A 16,946-nucleotide genomic window follows, 5' to 3' on the forward strand; every position below is an offset into this window, starting at 1 on the left:
GATGAAGAGAAGTACAGGGGAAGTGCATTCACTCTTAAATAACTGCCCTTCTTGTTGGAATAATGGGCCCTCCTGCAGGAGATGGGTATTTAGTTCCCAGTTAAGACAGCAGAAATTCCCTTTCAGGAGATGTCAGGTAGAGTGGTGAGATGGAAGGTGAGTGAGTGGCCTGTTCTTTATTAACTCGCTTGGGATCATTTCACTTCATTGGTTACTTAGTCTCCTCACTTCTGAAACGTGGACAGAAGTATGGGTCCCACTCTCTTCAGAGGTTACGTGAGGCCAAGAGGAAATCATATGGGTTATGTGTCACTTCCAAGGTCAAAGCAGCCCGAGAGTTCACTTAAGCTTTTGTTGGGCTCTCTTCGTGTGCAGTTGGTAGTGACTTCTGGGCTGGCTGGGTCACAGGGGCACAACTCACCGCGCTCTGGCCATACCTGATCTGCCCGGTGGGTCCCTCACTGGAGGAGGGGGTCTCTCGTTGGGCGGGGGAGGAAGAGGTCCCGACCGCCCAGGTGAAGGTAAGGGAGGCGCAGATGATGAAGACGACGAGGACGACGAGAGGGACAGGTTCCGCTGTGGGAGCCTCGGGATTTCGTCGCCGCCGCCCCCGCCACTGGACCCTGGGGGCACTGGGGGAGGGCCCGGCCGGCTGGGGGGCGGGGGCGGGGCCTGCGCGGAGGGGGAAGGCCGCGGGGTGGAGGGCACCGGGGGCTTGCTGTTCTGAGGGGGAGGCGGGGGGACGGCCTCCCTGTGGATGGAGGGCCTGCTGCCCACTGGAGGGGGCGGAGGAGGGGGTTTGTCATCCAAGGCCCTGCTCGGGGTAGGGGGGAGGGGAGGCCGGTTGGAGAAGGGCGAGGAGGAGCCTGACGGGGTCTGGCGGGCGGAGCCTCCCCCGAAAGCAGCCCCTCGGTTTCCGGGGAGAGGGGGAGGAGTCGGCCCAGGGCTGGGCTGCCTGGGGGCCCCGGGCACTAGGGTGGACCCCCGGTTGTGCAGACTTGACTGAACGGGTCTTGGAGTATTAGGCACTGGAGGCGGAATGTTATCAGGCTTCGCGCCCACGTCGGGCCTCGGGGGAGGCATGCGGTTCCTCTGAGGTTCTGGAGGTCCGCTTCTGTGGCCTGGAGAAGGCACAGGGAACCTCCCTGGGCCACTTGGGGGCGAGAAAGGTTTGGCAGATGTGGGTCTTCCTCCTGGTGGCAAAATCGGGGGTCGGCTCCCTCCAGAATCTGAAGAACAGAAAAAAAAAAATCAGTAAGTTAGGAACCTTAAAGGCAATCAGAGAACTAGAGTAAATTGCCAGCTACTGGAAGCCCTTTCCTAGATGCTGCAAACGACAGGTAACTATTACTTATATAAACTAGGTTTTGTGTGTCCTTCCTGGAAGCAGAGGGACAGATCACAGCTCTCTGTTTCTCTTCTACTCCCAGATTCCACAACCCATCAGCTTTCAAAGGGATTCTGGAGAGCTCTCTTGGCATTATGGATGGACAAGAACCAGGATGAGGTTGGTAAGAGTTCTGGAGACATCCCTGTTCATTACAAGAGGTCGAGAACAGGATGGCACTGGTACATGGGATTTCTGCTAATGATTTTCTTTTCTCCCCATCACTATCCCTGTCCCCCCACCCTGTACCTCTCAGGTTTGAAAAATAATGTAGCTTTCTTAGATGAAGAAATTAGTTATCCCAATGTAAGTTTCTGTATGGGAGGGCTTACCTAGAACCTTTAAAGGTAAATTTCTAAGAGAGAATGGAAAAATATAGTGGAAGAGTTATGATTGAAATAAGAAACTGCCAAAGGAAAAAGAAACTGTCAAAGTTTAAAAGAGTTGACACCAGTGGATGGTCTTAATCTACCAACAAGTAGGCAACTATACAACGTTTTTCCCTACTAGGTCAACTTCCACTTTAATACTGACAGGACAGAACAACCCTACTATTAATACATAATTAATATTCAACTACTTTGGTTCAACAAAGGGAAGAGCTAAAGAGGAACCAAAGTTATGGAAAAACCCAAACCACCACCCCAGAGTCTCTTAGAACCTAAACTAATTCTTGTAAAATGCTTAGTCTGAAAAAACTTTACCTAGTTCAACTATGAGCTAATTAATATACCAAATATTAACCTGCTATACTATACGCCAGCCATTATTCTAGATGCTAGAGGCAGAGGAGTAAACAAAACAGAAAAGATCTGGCTCTCTTGTAGTTTATGTTCTTCTGGGGGAGATAAACAAAAAACCAGTAAACATAAATATTTTCAGATAGTTATAAGGACTAAAAAGAAACTAAAATAGGCTGATGAGATGAAGAATGCCCAGAGAGGCCAGGATAGATGGGGGTGGCCCTTCTGAGGATGTGACATTTGAGCTGAGGCCCGCCATGGAGAGGAGGAAGAGAAGTGCTTCAGTCAGGGCCAGCAGGTGCAAAGACCCTGAGGTGGAAATGAGCTTCAAGTTAAAAAACCAAGGCTTTTATGTGTGTGGGGCACAGTGAGCATGGAGGAGAACCCTACGAAATGTAGCCTGAGTGGCTAGCAGGGGCCTGGTCATAAAGAGCCTTGTAGGCCAGAAGGCGTTCAGATTTTATCCAAGGCACAATGAGAGACATTTGGCTGGATTTATGAATAATGTGAACTCTAGAAAGAATTTTTTATTTTGACTTTAGCACTAGACGTGAGCTATATTTTCCTTGACTGTGTGGTATAGTTCTATGTCACCAACTTGTGATAAGTTTTACCTTCCAAATTTGGATTAAAGGTGCAGTTACTATCCACATATATGTTACAGGGATGGGACCCATTATGCAGATAGTATACTATGCAAATACTGTAGCATTTTGTGTACTAACTTAAATTCCGTCTTCATTTCATTGTTTTACTTCCAGTTGTCTTTTGCCTGAATTTCTTCACCTACTGTTAAAGTACTGAATGTATGCATTTGTCAGTTGCCTCAAGTCCTTTCAGTGGGTTTTAAATAAACAAATTTAAATGCAGGCCTGGCAAGATAGAATCTCTCATATTCTTGAGTCTCCTTCTAGATGTTGACAATCCAAAACTAGAATAGCCAGGTAACCCTGAGGATTCAGTGACTTTATCTTCATATGAATGTGACAGTTTCACACTTTCCCAGTGGACATTTTAAAAGACCATAGAATTAGAAATAAAATTCTTCTAACACAGTAAACATTAAAAAGTAAAGTTTCATGGGGAAATTTCTTGAGCTTCTGTCATAGTCAGGGGAGAGCCTCACACACTCTGTAAGGTTTTTTATTTAGGCATGACCAGGTTTAACTTTTTTCTGTGCCATCGTGTTCACAGACAATCCTGTAGGACTCATTTCCATGGCTTCCTGCAGAGAATACTTAGAATCACTAGCTCTAAAATGCCAAATGTCAGGCAAAACACCTTTTTAGGTTTTGTGAGATATGTAATTATATTTCATATGACATGCTCCATTGTGTATTTGAAAAGAGACCCACAAGTATTTACTACACTCAACAGGTGGGTCAGACTACCTCACAAAGAAAGCTGAATCTGCCATGTCACCAGGCAGAGTTTCCAGGGGTCCAAGTCCCATTTGCTCCTTCCTTTTCTTCCCACTCTAGCTTACCCTTTAGAAAAGTATAAAAAAGTACAAGTTACCCCAAGGACACTGGGCAAATATTTAACAGCTCGATGTAGCTGTCTGATCCTGATTGAAAAAGAAAAAGAAAAAAAAAAAAAGATGCTAAATAGAGTCCCTCTTTTTGTAAAAAAAATTATTTCATTTATTTTTGGCGGTGTTGGGTCTTTGTTGCTGTGCGCAGGCTTCCTCTAGTTGCGGCGAGCGGGGGCTACTCTTCGTTGTGGTGCGCGGACTTCTCATTGCAGAGCGGCTTCTCTTGTTGCGGAGCACAGGCTCTAGGTGTGCGGGCTTCAGTAGTTGTGGCACGTGGGCTCAGTAGTTGTGGCTCGCAGGCTCTAGAGCACAGGCTCAGTAGTTGTGGAGAACGGGCTTAGTTGCTTTGTGGCACGTGGGATCTTCCTGGACCAGGGCTTGAACCCGTGTCCCCTGTGTTGGCAGGCGGATTCTTAACCACCGTGCCACCAGGAAAGTCCCTTGAGTCCCTCTTATAAAACAGTGTTAACATTTCAAGAAATCTAAAATGTTTCACAGGGCACAGTGCCTTAGAGGGGATGCCAAGTCTCAAAACCGCCAGACTCAGCCTGGTCTTCAGTAACTAAGGAAGGAACCTCTCCTTACCACTCTCCCTGTTGGCTGTGGATCTCAGCTTTGGCATCCCAGCCTGGAACAGTCCTCCCAAACCGGGTGGTCCACCCCCTCCAAAACTCCCACTGCCGCCTCCGCCACCACCACCAGCTCCTTTAGGTTCTGCAGAAGGAAGAAAACACAGCCTTTACACATGTATGAAGACACCACCAGAGAACTTTACCAGTCCTCGCCCAAGTAAACAATCACAATACAACAGGGAGCTGGCAGAACCTAAGCCCATGGTGGACACCTGGAATTTCATTAAAGGGTAGGACTTTAAGGATTCACCCTATCCTCCGTCAGAAAAGCAGAGGGTTCTTTCTACTCCAGGGCAGTCGCAAGCCCAGAGGTAGAAGAATCAGTAATAGATAATGACTTTCCCCTGCTTGGCTGGCTGCCACATGAGTTAATATCTATTGTGTATCATAGGATTTGGTAAATAAAAGTATCTTCAAAGAAAGAAAGTCTTAAGGGAGGAGATGCAATAAAAGGTGAGAAGAAAGGAAACAGTAAAAATAAAGGAGAAGAAAATAAAATACCCCATAATTTTGCTTCATTGAAATACCCACTTTTTTGGTGTATTTTTCCCTGCCAGGTTTTGGTGGGTTTTTTTGTTTTTTCATTTTACATATTTTTTCTCACGACCAAATTCACTACATAGTTTTCAGCCTGCTTTTTTCAGTCAATACTTTATTGTTAGCATTTCCCATGTCACTAAATATTTTTTGAAAACATGAGTTTAAAGGATTGCATTGTGTTTTAGAACACTGAATGTACTGTAATTTATTTATCCATCTACCTATTTGATGGCCTTCCAGGTTGATTTCAATTTTTTAATATCATAAAACCCAACAGTAGACTTTAACATTTTTTAAATTCTTTGCAACTTGAGACGATGCAAAGATTTTGTTTTATTTTGCATTTGTTGCCAAAAAACTGTGAAAGATTTCAAAATAGGCAAACAAGAAAACAAGAAAAAAAAGGAAGAAGAAGAAAGAAAAAGATTACTAAGTATCCAGTCTAGCCTTCTGGGTTATTTCCCATTGCCTTTGAGCTAGTCTGCAACTCTATTAAATTGTACAAAACTGATAATAATGCAAATGATATTTGTCCATAGAAATGCATATTGGTTGTGTTCAGTGTCATGCAACTGATTGACCTGTTTTGCACCTATTTGTAAATTCATTTCAACACTCACCTGCCTACATATGTGTGGTACTTCGAATTCTCCTTTGAATTGATAACATTATATTGGTTCCCTCATTAATTAATGAGCTAAATAAAATCTTTGATATATGTTTATTTTATATCTGTATTAGAGCCATGATTATACCCTCTTTAAAAAACTGTCTCTTAACAATTTATGTACGTATATATGTTTTATGAGGTTAAGTACTGTTTAAAGTTCTACCCCTGGAAAACCTTGTTGAGTCTTTGGTAAGTATTACACGAGATCTACAAATTAATCTGGGAGAACTGACACTTTCATGATATTTAGACTTTATGGAAACATGGTATATTTTCCCATGTCTTCTGATTTATTCAGTAAAGTTTTGTAATTTTCATGATGTGGGTCACCCATAGTTCTTTTAGAGTCACTTCAAATACATTTTTGTTTGTTGAAATTATGAAAGGAATGTTTTTCCTACTATATTTTGGATTTGGTTATTATTGGCATCAGGAAATTTCATTTGATATCTAATAAATCACTTTCCTGCATTTTCAGAATTAAAATTTATTTTTTACCTTGGATTTTCTAGTAGACAAATGCTCTGCAAATAATAAAGGTAAGGTGTATGCCTTCTTTTCTAAGAGTTGTGTATCTTATTTCTGTTTTATATAAGAAATTACTTTGATGACTGAGCTTCCATAACAGTGTAAGTTATTAATGTTTTATTAAAGACAATTTATTTTAAAATAATTATAAAGAATAAATATACATTTATATATTTATCTTAAACATAAATTATTAACGTTATTAGTATTTTAAAAATAAAGGAAATCATGTTTTGATTTTAATGAGAATGCCTCTAATGTTTCAAAGTTACATTTTTTTAAAAAATAAATTTATTTATTTGTTTATTTTTGGCTGCATTGGGTCTTTGTTGCTGCGTGCGGGCTTTCTCTAGTTGTGGCGAGTGGGGGCTACTCTTCGTTGTGGTGCACGGGCTTCTCACTGGGGTGGCTTCTCTTGTTGCGGAGCACAGGCTCTAGAGCACAGGCTCAGTAGTTGTGGCGCACGGGCTTAGTTGTTCGGCGGCATGTGGCGTCTTCCTGGATCAGGGCTCGACCTTGTGTCCCCTGCATTGGCAGGCGGATTCTTAACCACTGCACCACCAGGGAAACCCCCAAGTTACATACTGACTGTTGGTTTGAAATAACTTTTTTTTCTAAGTATTCGTGGTTAGCAAGGATCCTTCCACTCTGGGTTTTTAAGACTTTCTTATGGCATGGAATGTTATCAAATGCCTATCCAGGATCTACTGAGATCATTATATGGTTTTCCTTATTTGATATGGTGGATATATAGACTTTCTAACATTAAAAATGAGACAAACTCTGGATTTGGTGAATTATTTTTTTAACATACTATTGAATTAGAGTTTCTGGATTTTTAGTTAGTATCCTCTCGTCTGTGATCATAAGTGGTCTATAGTAGGGTTTCTTAGCCTTGGAACTACGGACATTTGGGGGTCAGATAATTCTTTGTTGTGGGTGACCATCTTGTTCCCTGTAGAATGTTTACAGCATCCCTGGCCTCTACCCACTAGGTGTCAGTAGGAACCCTCCCTCACCAAGTTGTGATAACTAAAAATGCCTCCAGGCATTGCCATGTGTCCCCTGAGACACTGATACACCAGCTTTCTTTCTGTATATATGCTGCTTTTGTCATGTTTTGATATTAAGATCATGCCAATCTCATTATACCTAACAGATAGCTTTCCATGTCTTCCTACATTTAGGAATGATTTATATAGCATTTGAATTTGTTGTTTCTTAAAATCTGAAATAATTTTCTGATAAAATCATCTGGCTCTAAAGCTTTTTAGAGAAAAAGTAATTTGATAAAGTTTTCAACTTTTTCCTTGCTCACTGAAGCTTCATGATTGATTTTTGGTAAACTTGTACTTTTCTTAAAAAGTTAAATTCTTTAAGAATAACTTCATTGTAGCATCCTTAATTTTAGAAAATCTGCTTTGAATCTTTTATTTAATCTGCTTTCTGAGCTCTATTTATTCATTTGTGTTTTCTTTTTTTCTGGATTCGATTGATCATAAGTCTGTGTCAGCTCTGTATCTTTTCTAGGTGTGGAACTTTCTGGGATACTTATGGGAACTCTGCTGATAGAAGAAACAATCTGATACTGAGCTCACAAGAATTACTTCGCCTAGTACGCTATATCAAATTAGAATAACAATTTCTGGAAGTGCACGCAAAATTGCTTCCATATAAAATTTAAAAGTTTTACTCATTTAAATTATTGCCAATAATATTAATAATGCCCTTGACATTAAAATGTTATTGGTTGATGAACGATGCGTTCTGCAATACTGCATTTCATAGGACACCTTTACTTGGTATTGAACATTCAAAGAGATCGATGAACTTGTTCTATCAGACATCGTCCACTAGTGTTCTTAACTTGCAACAGTTGTACAGCTTTCTGATAGAGAAGCTACACTAGTTGAGGACAGCTAACTGGCTCTAGGTCACTCTGCTAACAATTAAATTGGAGGACAAAGCTGACCTCAAGAGTTATATCCTGTATAACCATGGTCAAAATTTTGACATAGAACCCAGGGAGGTTTCACCTGCAAACAAATACAAAACCATGGATGGACTTTGCCACTTGCAAAGAGCTTCTAACAACAGTGTTAGCGTCCAGTTAAGTTCACGAACAAGGGCATGCATTGGGTTGCATCTGGTGTCCACAAGGCAAAGTGCATTCTTAAACATCACTGAGCAGATGGGAGGGAGAACTAACACTCTTTTCCATTTAATGAGAGAAGTGTATCTATCTTGAAGAATATAATGAACTTCCACTAGTGGATTCAGGACTAGGCCCCAGACTGTCCATTCTCCTTCAACATCTAGGGAATTCTCCAGAGCCTAGGCTCCCTCTCATAGTGGAGAGAACCACTGGGCTCTGGTCTAGAGGTTGGCAGTTTGTGGAGTTCCTCTGGCCCCATCCCAGGCACCACGATTCAATGGGTATTGGACCAGAAAGAAGCGACTGGGCTGGGCAACCCCAGGGAGAACCTTGTGACACAGATCAGGAAAACTAAGCAATTGACTATACAATAACCACACCATTTTGTGGGCATTCTGACCCAGAGGTAAGACTTCGTCAAAAGTCAAAGACCCTCTAGTTCCACTGAGGTGTGGTGCATTCCATCTGCACCACCTTGCCTGGTAACAGAGCAAAACTCAAAGGCCTTTGTCTTGGTCTTCCTCTTTTCCACCTTCCTCCCTCACCAATGTTCTCACCTAACGCTGATCTTTCTCTTCTACTCGTTAGGCACTTTTCCTAGAAATTCCTCCACTTGGCTAAAATCCTACATTGTTATTCACTTGTCTCCAAACTCCCTCTGGTGAGTTTAGGACAGTCTAATTCCTGTTGAGTCCAAGTGGCATCTGTGGTCGAGGATGAATTCTGGGCACATCTGGCTGGCAGTGGAAATGTGTGAGGAGTGTGAGATGATATCTTGAGGCCTGATAATTAACTTCCGGTAGATTCTAGCCATCTGTAATGTTTCATTCTGTTGTAAATGTTAATAAGTAGCCCTGTATGGTGGGTACTTGTTTGTTTACACATACCCTGCCTTGTTCCAGAAAGTATCTCAGATTTATGATGGGTCAATAAGCAAAGCTGTGATCTCATTTCCTCTCTCTCTAACCCCCTAATAATCATAACTACACTTGAATTATACATTCCAGGCAACAAAACACTTTCAGAAGCATTGTCTCATTTGATGCTCACAACAGACTTGTGAGGGTAGTAGAACAGGTATTATCTCCATTTTACAAATGAAGACAAAGGGTTGGAGATGGTCAGGGCTCGAACCTACATCCTTTGATTCCAAGACTAGGGCTCTTTCCATATTTCATGCTGCCTTTTGCGCTGTGGTAAGATGAGCAAAGGGTTAATTTCCAGAAAGTGCTGTAAAGAGTTGTGAATAATTCAGAGAATTGCTGCTGTGTGTGTCTTGGACAAAGAATTATTATACTGGCTTCCTGCAGCATTAGAGGGAACCCAAGCCAGAGCCATGGCCTACAATGAGTGATACAGTCCCTTATTCTGCTAGCTTTGCAGCTGTTGTTAACCAAAAAAAAAAAAAAAAATTTTTTTTTTTGGGTGGGAAGAGTAGAGTTGATTGTTAGGTCATAAACCATTTATCTCCATGGAAAATAACTTTTTTCACTTACTGTCCAATACTGGTGCACTTCTGTCATTGGTGACTGTCTTCTTTAGTTTCTTCCCTTTGTTGATGTCAGAGAGAAGAGCATTTCTCCCAGCCTGCTCTGACTTACTCAAGGTAGGCTTTTCTGTATTGGCCTGAAAGGAAACACGCAAACTCGTATTCATCTTTTGAATTAAAATCATGTAGTACAACACTCGGTGGGGACAGCTAGCGCATTGGGAGCTTGTTATTAAGATTCTTGGCAATAGGCTGTAAATTCTCTACAAGTTTTAGACCCGATGTCACTCTTTTTAAGACCCAGACATTTGGGAGCAGATGCAGCAATACATTACATTCATTTTTAATGCAGGAAGAGTCACTCCCTGATAAAAGTCTCTGAAAATTCAGACCACAATCTGGCCGTAACCAACAGAGCAAGGGGTGGATGGCTAGAAACGAGCAGGGAATTTTAAGTCTGCGAGGAATTTGCTGCATACTATGAGGCTTCATCCTCTAGAATGTTCTCTGAAGAACATCTCTTTCTTGTCTTTTGGAACTAACCTGGTGCAAGAGGAAAATTGTCTTTATCAAAAAGGGTCAGCTTTATTTTTTTTTAATCCACCAAAATTTTAGAAAATAATTCCCTCTGGTTACACTGACAAGAGATTTTTTTCTTTTTAATTTAAGGCAGATTGGAGGTATAATTTACAAATAGTAAAATCACCCTTTTAGTGTACAGTCCTGTGAATTCTGACAAACATATACAATCGTGTAGCCACCGCCACAGTCAAGATATACAACACTTCCATTACCCCCCAACTCCCTTCATGTTCCTCTGGGCTAAGGTGTTCCTGATGTTTAATCCCTTTAAAAATTTTTTTTATTTTAAAATTCTTTTCCATTATGGTTTATTACAGGATATTGAACATAGTTCCCTAATCCCTTTGAAAGCTTAGCCCACAGAGACTGCACAGCTGACAATGGTGCTGCTTTAAAACCTTTGGGAAGACTTCCCTGGCGGTCCAGTGGTCAAGACTCCGTGCTTCCACTGCAGGGGTGTGGGGTTGATCCCTGGTCGGGGAACTAAGATCCCACAAGCTGCGATGAGCAGCCAAAAAATAAAAAATAAAAAAATAAATAAAACCTTTGGGTATTTTCTATAATTTCAGAATTCCTGGGAAAGATTCTTACTGTGAAATTGGGATTTTGTTTTTTCAGGGTTCTTTTAGGGAGTGGGAACACTAAGACGCCAGCAAATGGACTCGGAAGTAGGCGTGTACCTGTGTCTGTCACACTTGGAAACTGGCTTGGTCTGGCCTGGTCCTGGGGAGAGTTGTCTTCCCCAAACCCAGTGGTACTTCTGGCAGCCGTGAGAGTCCTTTCAGGCTCGCCCCAGCCCTTCTGAAAGGCTCTGATTTCACAGATGCCAGCAAGGGCCACAAGGAGTAAACCTGGGCAAGTTTAGCTTGATACCTGACCCAGCTATTTATTAGAGGCGGAGGGAGAGCTAAGAAAAACCCTGAAGCAGGCTAAACAGAATCTCTGTGTATGAAACTGAAAGGGTCTTAATTAAATTACAAAGTAGTACTTGCTCACGATAATAACAGCTCACATTTATATAGCTTTTACTATGGGTCAGGCACCGTTTTTAGCATTTTAAGTATACTAATTCATCAACCCTGTGAGTCATGACTTTCATTTTAGAGTCAAGGAAACTGAGGCACAGGGAAGTTAAAATCATCAACCCAGTTACCCAGCTGGTAAGAGGAGGAGCTCGGATTCAAAGCCTGGCAGCCTGACTCCGGAGCCTTCCCTATAACCTGACAGAAGGATAAACGCGGGGTCTAGAATGCCCTTCCCCGGAAATGGGGAGGTGTTAAAGAGTACAAACTTGCAACTAAAACATGAATAAGTTCTGGAAATCTAATGTACAGCATAGTGATTATAGTTAACAATGCTGTATGATATACTTCAAAGCTGTTAAGAGACCAGAACTTAGATGTTCTCACCACAAAAAAGAAATGATAATTATGTGATGTGATAGAGGCATTAGCTACAACTATGGTGGTAATTATAATACATAAATGTATCAAATCAATGTGCTGTCCACCTTAAATTTATACAGTGTTATATGTCAATTATATCTCAGTTGAAAAAAAATTAATAAATAAAATGCCCTTTCCCCACTGGCCTCCAACCCTCCTCTGAAGCAAGCCTGTTAAGAGCTTCTTGGCAGTCAGTTCCAGAAACGCTCTTTGCATATACAGTTCGCTTTTGCTAATGGGATCACGCTCTATTGCTCTGAAACTTGTTTTTATAACTTAACAACATGCCTTGGACATCTCAGAAAGAGCTTTTTGAATTACCTATTGTCTTCGTCTTAAGGATGAAAAAACCTGAGGCGTCTAGAGGTTAAGCGCCACGTCCACGTTGGTTCTCTTCGTGGTTTTGGATCAGCAACCCTCCCTGGCCTCCTGTTCTGCCTCAAAATTTATTTTGACACCTGACCTCCTTGGGTGCTGACTTATCTCTTGACTGTGCTGTTCCACCGGATGGTGTCCTACGATGGCCACCAACCTTTCCATTTTCTCGTCTCTATATCCTGTCTCTCTAGGATCTTGCTTTTAGTCAGGTAATAATGGATAGAAATGAGTGGATAGGATAAACCAGGGTGTCCCAAACTTCAACCATTCTGGTACAACTTTTGTGACTTTTGTCATCTTCTCATGCTACCTGTGTTATTATTTAATATTTTTCATTAAGTTAATTCACTATATTATTTACTATACTATTTCTCAGTGAACATTTCTTTTAAATTAACTCACTATTAAACCCTGGGTGTGCCAGTTATAACTTTTAGAATACATATTAAACACGAGCATTAAAATTAAAAAAAAAAATCAAGGCACATAGGACTCAGCAGTGGTGCAAAACCTATACTTTTGGGGAAGTATAAACTAGTCCTTCTATGTTAGCCAGATCACAGCTTTTCAAACTTATCTAAGGGAAGGACGAATTTTTAAGAAAAAAATTTCCAATCCGTCATGGACCAATATTTTGTAAAATAGCAATGACTTATTAGAAAAATGAATCAGTTTAAAAAAGACACACAAAATACAATCTTAGAAACAACAGACATAACACCACTATCAGATTGCTATAAGTGTTTCTAAGCGCTTACTCTAAATTTCTGTACTTATTTTTTGGGGACTCTAACCAGGAGTTGGAGGATCACACTTGGAATAGCAATGAGCTAATCAATGGTCTCTTCTTCCAACTAGGTTCCAGCCTTAGATGGGTTATAAAAAATGTGTACCATGGAAGCCTAGGCAAGAGACTTTTCCTCTCTGAGCTCCAGTTCCTCAAGTGAAAAGTGAAGGGCCCATCACTGGGAGGCTCCTTAGCAGCGAAGGCCTCACATACTGGGGGGGGTGCGTCTGGGAGACCTTCCGTATCACTGCGGGGAGGGCTGCCGGCTTCCTGGAAGAGGGTGCACTAACTTCTGAGGATGGGTCCATCAGGGGGCCAGGATGAGCCCAGAGAAGAAATTCCTTAGGAAAGTACACATGGAACTGCGAGGATGGATTTAAAGGGCGAAGTAAGTTGGGGGGGGGGGGGCGGGGGGAGGGGAAGATGGGGGTTATTTGTCAAAAACAGAGTGGGAAGAAAGATGGTGAAAGGCAGAGAAAAAGAAAGTGAGTCTGGAGGACACTTTAATGGATGCATTTTCAGACAGGCAGACTGGGTCTCTGGACTATCCTGCCCAGATGTTAAAGTCTAGAAGCTGAAAACAGTGCAGGCTGGGCAGAACCGCTCCTGCCAACCGTCTTGGGCCAGCGTGTTCAAATGAACAGGACGTGTCTCCTTGATGGACGGACGAGGCAGAGGAAACTTAACTAATCCACATTCCACGCGTGTCCTATGCATCACATGAGACCTTAGACTACAAAACATTTTCGTATTGTTATCTGCTGCATCTCAGGCTCTGGCTTATTTACTCCAGCACCTGGAAAGCTTACCATATCATTCATATTTAAGCCAGAATGTGAATACACTGAAAACAAATACACGTGTGCCAGGTTCAAGTTTGTTTAGCTTGCTTCGTGCATGGGCCATGGATGGGGAGAATCACTCACCAGAGAAAACGTGGGCGGTGGCGGGGGTGCTGGAGGGGGCGGTACGGGCATCCTGGATAGTTACGCTTTCAGCAGTCTGGCTGACAAATCTGGAAAAACAAAAAGAAACAAAGCACCATCACGTATTAGACTTCTTAGTAATACTCCATCCTAATCTTCCTTCCCGCTTTCCCGTCAAAGTGGCAGCTATTCACGAAGCCCACCTTTTATAAGAGGTGGAATTGCTTTACGGCATGGCTAGGATGTTACTATTCTGGAAGGAGGTCAGCAGGGAAGGCTTCTCAGCCGAAGTGCCTGGAGATACTGGAAGCAAAACCCAGTGCCTCATGCTGCTCAATCCCACCACCACCAAAGCAGGTTGGGGGAAGGACCCTGGCCTGCCGCCCGAGTAAGCTGGGAGGTTATTAGGAAACGGCTAGAAATGTATCCTGGCCAAGTCCGATGTTCAAGTGGCTCCTCTTCACTCATCTCCATGGCGCAGCCCTCTTCCGTTCTCCCGCCAACTCCGTGCCCGCGCTTTTCTTCTCCAACATTCCTGACGTTTCTTCTCCACTCCGCTGCTTTTCTTCTCTGAGATTCCTGACATTTGTCTAGGTCTGGGTAGCACCCAGGAATGCAAAGATGAATCTATATTTCTATACTTGCCCTCAAAGTTCCTACAGTCCTCCGGGGAAAGGAGATGGGAATACGGGAAGATAAGATGGGCAAGGAGGCTGGATTCCTACCTCTATGCTACTTGGCATTTCCTTACAGGATCCAAGTGGAAAAAAAGGGGGGGAAAAAGAGAGGAGGAATCAAACCTCTGACTCTGGGCTGTTTACTACCAATAGGCTTCCTTAGAAAGGATTTCTGCAGAGTCTAATTGCTCTGGGGACAAAGGGAAGGCCAGAGTCCGCGGCGGTGAGACAGCGTAGGGAAGCCCTGGTGGGTAGCAGCGGCGAAGGGGGCAGCCTGGCAAACATGAGGGGCTGAAGAAACAATGGCAAGGACGTGCCCCCAGAGCTGTGCCAGCAATGAACCCTGTCTCCCTTTCCCCCAGTCCTCGGAGTCCCATCCCTGGGTCTAAGCGGAAGCCCCAGGCCGCAGCCCTCACCCACCTACTCACCCCTCAGTATCCCAGCTTCTCCCACCCAGATCTTGCCACTCCTGGATCAGCAGCGCTCCCGGATTGGCAGCGGGGCATCACCCAGAGCTGTTAGAAACATCAAATCTCAGTCCCTCTGCCTGCACTGCATTTGTTTCAGCATTTTCACAAGATCCCTGGGTGATTCATATCCGTTTGAGAAGCCTGGTGGTAGAGCCTTAAACCAAGTGAGCAGCCTGGAACACTGACCACCTGAATAACGTTGTTTCTGTGGAACATGTGTCCTGAATTTCAAACCTCAGAGTTATCTTTTATTTTCAATAGTCTCTTAATTGCAGAAAACAACCTCTTAGAATTTAAAGTATTAGGGAATTCCCTGGGGGTCCAGTGGTTAGGACTCTGCACTTCCACTGCTGGGGGCCCAGGTTCGATCCCTGGTCGGGAAACCAAAACCCCACAAGTCACATGGCATGGCCAAAAGAAAAAACAATTTAAAGTATTAACTTAGTTCAACCACTGAAAGTTAACGTGGAAAACTTATACCTTGAAACAAATACAGATGACCCTTGAACAACGGGTCCACTTAGATGTGGATTGTTTTCAATAGTAAACATCATAGTACTATACCATCCATGGGTAGTTGAATCCGAGGATGTGGAATCCGGGTGCAGAGGACCCGTGGATACAGAGGGCTGACTGCGTGCAGAGGGTCGGTGCCCCTAACCCTCGCATCGTTCAAGGGTCAGCTGTTACTTTCCATAGAAGTTTTGCTGGATGGATGGCTTGCTTTCTGTGACAGTAACGGAATGGAAAAGCTAAGAGGACATGGCCAAACTTGTCAAAGCTACTGGAAGACAGGAATCAAGAGAGCTTCTGACAGTTCTATTCTGAGTGCCATCTAGAAAATGAAATTTGAAAAACTCTGGAGCAGCAAGAGCTGCTCTCATCTATTAACAGTCAAGTGGATGATAAAGGGCACTTTATTTCTGTCGTCTTGAATACTTATGACCACACTGCAAACTAGCATAATTCCACTCATTTTACAGAGGAGGACGCTGGGACTCAGAGAAATTAATAACTCGCTAAAAGACCCGCGAAACTCATTCACATCAAGTCCTTTTGATCCCTGCTCTTCTTAGATAAGCATTTTTAGGCAGGTAAAGGGCTAACTAGTACTGCAGCTCACCTGTAAACTCGGTCAGAATCCGGTTTTCAATAAGAGCCTGTCTCAGACAGGGGTTCTTTTAAAATCTGTTCCTTACATTGGTCTTTTCTGGGTGACACCAATCGGTCCCCCGTGGGGCTACACGGGCAGTGTAATAAGGAGGGCTGGGGGGCCTGTGTTTGGAGGCCTATGAAGGGGGTGCTCCAGCTGCAGGGGCACCTCCAGAAGCCTCAGGGTTGTGTCCTAGGACCAGGAGGAAGGATGGGGATCTGAAACGGGATTCAGGCCCAACTAACTGTCAGAGCTGCTATGGCCAAAGCAATGGTCTGAACAGCTGAGGAGGGAGCTAACCAAGTAAGGGGTGGCCGGGTCCACCCAGAGGGCCCGAGAGATGGGCTCCATGGGACAGACTGTCCACGTGCTCAGTGGATGAAAGGCCCCTCAACACTCCGTTGTGTCAGGTTCTACGCTCACCAGCTAACCTGCCATCCTGTTAATCCTAATACTGAGGAAGAAGTGGATTCTGATCAGCTACCGGGAACCTCTTACGGGTTTGGTTCTCATAAACCAGTCTCTGGTTGCAAAGATAAAACTGAACTTCTGTACGCCTGAGGGGCCAGATGATGGAACAGGGACACTCTCAGGGGACTGCCACCCTGTAAGGCCTCTTTAATCTAAGTATTTTACAGTTTTCTGTCGTTGCTATTATGGCTCTCTCTGTGCATTAACTGACTTATAAATAAACCTCTGGAGCACAGAGGCTGGGCCTGCCCCTGCCCCGCCCCCTCCGATAAACAACGGGGAGAGGATCTGCGGGTGGGCGCTCTCACCGACACCTTGATCTCTGACTTCCGACCTCCAGAAATGTGAGATAACAAAATTCTGCTGTTCGAGCCACCCA

The 16,946-nt window shown here is 43.4% G+C and overlaps 1 protein-coding gene across 5 annotated transcripts in view; it reads right to left on the reverse strand.

Annotated features, from left to right (window-relative positions):
* Positions 1-16,946, reverse strand: part of WIPF1 (WAS/WASL interacting protein family member 1) — a 114,570-nt gene that overhangs the window by 10,951 nt on the left and 86,673 nt on the right. For 4 of the 5 annotated variants that reach the window (XM_082841281.1, XM_082841282.1, XM_082841283.1 and 1 more), the window contains exons 2-5: positions 13,797-13,885; positions 9,686-9,815; positions 4,250-4,378; positions 438-1,229 (exon numbers count right to left, since the gene is read on the reverse strand). In XM_082841281.1, coding sequence (XP_082697407.1) covers positions 438-1,229; positions 4,250-4,378; positions 9,686-9,815; positions 13,797-13,847 — 1,102 coding nt within the window. In that variant the 5' untranslated portion in view covers positions 13,848-13,885. Of the gene's footprint in view, positions 1-437; positions 1,230-4,249; positions 4,379-9,685; positions 9,816-13,796; positions 13,886-14,901; positions 14,938-16,946 lie in introns of those variants that run through there. The other variant, XM_082841284.1, reaches the window with a different exon arrangement.

Source organism: Leucopleurus acutus, assembly GCF_964270905.1.
Source record: "Leucopleurus acutus genome assembly, chromosome: 6".
In the NCBI taxonomy this organism is placed as follows: Eukaryota; Metazoa; Chordata; class Mammalia; order Artiodactyla; family Delphinidae; genus Leucopleurus; species Leucopleurus acutus.